Source organism: Nestor notabilis, unplaced genomic scaffold (genome assembly GCF_000696875.1).
Source record: "Nestor notabilis isolate BGI_N333 unplaced genomic scaffold, ASM69687v1 scaffold31193, whole genome shotgun sequence".
In the NCBI taxonomy this organism is placed as follows: domain Eukaryota; kingdom Metazoa; phylum Chordata; class Aves; order Psittaciformes; family Psittacidae; genus Nestor; species Nestor notabilis.
Window position 1 is genome coordinate 623 of NW_009921969.1, and position 3459 is coordinate 4081.

At 45.2% G+C, this 3459-nt stretch overlaps 1 protein-coding gene across 1 annotated transcript in view; it reads left to right on the top strand.

Moving 5' to 3' along the window:
* Nucleotides 1–3459, top strand: part of EIF3D (eukaryotic translation initiation factor 3, subunit D) — a 6665-nt gene that overhangs the window by 577 nt on the left and 2629 nt on the right. Inside the window, exons 3-10 of the mRNA XM_010011395.1 lie at nucleotides 313–449; nucleotides 549–634; nucleotides 1130–1202; nucleotides 1338–1453; nucleotides 1673–1805; nucleotides 2419–2566; nucleotides 2859–3002; nucleotides 3255–3259. Coding sequence (XP_010009697.1) covers nucleotides 313–449; nucleotides 549–634; nucleotides 1130–1202; nucleotides 1338–1453; nucleotides 1673–1805; nucleotides 2419–2566; nucleotides 2859–3002; nucleotides 3255–3259 — 842 coding nt within the window. The remainder of the gene's footprint in view (nucleotides 1–312; nucleotides 450–548; nucleotides 635–1129; nucleotides 1203–1337; nucleotides 1454–1672; nucleotides 1806–2418; nucleotides 2567–2858; nucleotides 3003–3254; nucleotides 3260–3459) is intronic.

The window sequence follows — 3459 nt, forward strand, 5'->3', positions numbered from 1 at the left end:
TGTCTCACACCAGCTATGGTGGTTTCCTGCACAGCTCAGCATGAGAGGCTACTCAAATTAGGCAGCGTGCCTCACCCTTGCTGGGAGAGCTCCGTGGGGCTCTCCCTGTCCTTAGGGCTTACTCCTGATTTTTGTACTGCCTCATGGCTTCTTTGGGAGGCTTGGAAGGGCAGAAACGTGCTGGTGTAAGGCTGGAGCCCTGATATATATATCCTAAGTGAAGGCAGTTGGAAGGAATTTTGGGGGAGAAAGAGGCAAAGTGTCAGGGATTTTTCTAGAAGCTGGTGTCAAAATGCTTTGTTTTATTTCCAGACAAGTACTCATCTCAGTTTGGTGGTGGAAGCCAATATGCATATTTCCACGAGGAGGATGAGACGAGCTTCCAGCTGGTGGATACAGCTCGGACGCAGAAAACCGCATACCAGAGGAATCGGATGCGGTTTGCACAGGTGACGTGTTGTCAGAAACAGGCTCAAAGGTGAGCTTCAGTGGCACAGGATGATTTTGCAACTAAAATGTTCTTTTTTGTGTTTCCTTCATTTCTGCAGAGGAACCTGAGGAGAGACAAGGACCGTCGAAACATGCTGCAGTTCAGCATGCAGACGCTGCCAAAGAGTGCCAAGCAGAAGGAGAGGTAAGGCTGCGGATAGGAATGTACCAAACTTGGACTGGAGTGTATGAACATACTGTTGATAAATTTAGGAAGTTGCTGTAACAGAACCCACTGGAACAAACAGTTGGCAGGGAAGAAATTCAGGGTATTTCCAGTTCAACATTGCACTGGTGCCAGCGGTAATTACAAGCATGGATTTCAAGCTGCTATTGAAGAATTTAGGAGGAGAATGGTTTAGTTGTATTTAGGAAGTAAATGGGGTGTTTTAAAGTAGAGCATTCTGAAAACTGCATTGCAGTCTTCAGAGATGAAAATGCTTAAAGAGCTGCTGAGAATAAAGAGCAGAGCTTTTAACGCCTGGGGCGTCTTGATCAACAGACAGCTCAGCAAATGTTTCAGTGGCTCAGTGCCTAAAAGCACTGCTCCTCTGGTGGTAATTTGGAAGCATAGGAATGGTTGTGGCACATAGGAATCATGAATTTCTCTTCATGTCTTCTCTCATATTTGTCATTTTAGAGATCGTTTGCGCCTGCAAAAGAAGTTTCAGAAGCAGTTTGGGGTGAGGCAGAAATGGGACCAAAAATCACAGGTAAACTAACAAGCTTTCTGCCCCCTGTGATGGTTTGGTGGCTCTGGCTGTGCTCACAGGGCAGCTCCTCTTGCTTGAATCCTGATATGCTGTGTCTCTGCTTCTCTCGTATCTGTCCTGCCTCTGGCTGCACAGCAGAAGCCTCGTGACTCCTCTGTGGAAGTTCGCAGTGACTGGGAGGTGAAGGAAGAGATGGATTTCCCTCGGCTGATGAAGATGCGCTACCTGGAGGTTTCAGAGCCACAGGACATGTGAGTTCTTAAAACAGCTGTTTGCCTGCTTCCTCAACTGACTGGATTTTTGGAAAGCAAGATGGCAAGGGTTTCCTGGCCTAGTCCACTGTTCCCACTGAGGTATCCAAAGCAGGGGGAGGTAATGAAGCAGCCAACAGGCCCTTTGGTCCTGTGTAATCTGTGGGTGTTGCTATCTGTAGTTGGGGTATCAAGGTGGTCTTCCTCTTACCTCTGCAGAGAGTGCTGTGGAGCCCTGGAATACTATGACAAAGCCTTCGACCGCATCACAACAAGGAATGAAAAGCTGCTGAGGAGCATTAAGCGCATCTTCCATACCGTCACTACTACTGATGATCCAGTTATCAGAAAGGTACGTTAACTGGGTTCTAAAACCCAGTAGTGTGTTTCTCAGCACGTGCTGTTGTGAGAGACCAGCTGACACCATCAGACCACAGTGAAGGGCAGAAAAATTCCACATCCTGAAGCTTGCAAAGGCATAGAAGCATTAGCCAGTAGCATTATTTTTCTTAGGTCCAAGGCAGAGCTAGATTAATTCAAAACTAGGAATACTGGCCAAGGAAAAGCTGTCATTCTGGAAGAGCAAGCAGACCAGTGCTTGAGCTACACTGGGAAAGAAACTTCATGTCAGAGACCTGGTTCTTGAGGTTTCTGCTTTTAGAGATGAAGAAGGCTCAGAGATGTCTGTGACCTGATCAGGTAAGAGGAGCCATGCCTTTTCCCAACAGAATTCACATTTTGTAATAGATTTCTTACTTTTTTCTTTGTTTGGGTGAGGGTTGGCCTGGATTGCTGGGTAATACCTCATGCTTTGTCTAGCAGTCAATGGTGTACCTACCAGTGTAGCTTCCTCAGCACAGGAAAAGTGTTAGCAAACTATATCATTCATTTCTTCTCATCCTTGCTGGGGAAGGGAAGAGTTGTCTGTTCTTGTTGCTGAAACAGTTTTCTTCCTGTATCTGTAGCTGGCCAAGACCCAAGGGAATGTATTTGCCACAGATGCCATCCTGGCCACACTGATGAGCTGCACTCGTTCCGTCTATTCCTGGGACATCATTGTCCAGAGAGTTGGATCCAAGCTTTTCTTTGACAAGAGGGACAATTCAGATTTTGGTAAGAAGTAATGAAAGAAATTTCTGTTACAGTAGCTAAAGGATCTAGTTTTCTTTGGTTTTTTGTTTGGTATTTTTGGGGTTTTGGTTTTTTTTTGGTTTTTTTTTTGAGTTTATTCTGTTTCTCAGTGTTGAGACTGAAACTCCTGGAACAATGTGATTACTGCAGGACACTTGCCTGGCTGTAGGCATAACTTCAGTATTGATCTGCTCCAGTGTGGAGCTGGAGACTCACTGACGCTGATGTCGTTATTCCCTCAAGTATAACCACTTGTATCTGGTTCTCTTCCCAGACCTCCTGACAGTGAGTGAAACAGCCAATGAACCACCACAGGAAGAGGGCAACTCCTTTAATTCTCCACGCAACCTTGCCATGGAAGCTACGTACATCAATCATAACTTCTCCCAGCAGTGCCTGAGGATGGTAAGGTCAAGCAGTGGTGGGTAGTCAGGTCTGTGTTTCAGATAGCCTCAAGAGGAGGCTTTGCTAAGGCTGCTGTAACACAGCACACAAACATTTTAATTGGCTTAAGTACATCACACTGATGCTCTTTAAGGTTTGAAAGACGTGGGATTACTTGCCGTGAACAGCATGACTTTGTTGTGGAAAGATTTTCACCTTTATTCCACAAAGAAGAAACTGACTCCTGTTGGTGAAGCAGACAGGCTTCTGAGTGCACTTAGTTAAGCCAAAGTACAGATAGAAGTACTCCTTACAGTGAAGTGACTAATGTGAAGATGAGGCTTCTCATCAGCTCTTTCACTATTTTAGCTTTTCATACAGACTATAAGAGAAATCTGGTAATGTTGCTGTAAAGGAATATTTATCCCATAGGGTAGAGCTACCCTATGGGGTTTTTTTAATTCTAATGTGCCTTTCTGTTCTCTCCTGTA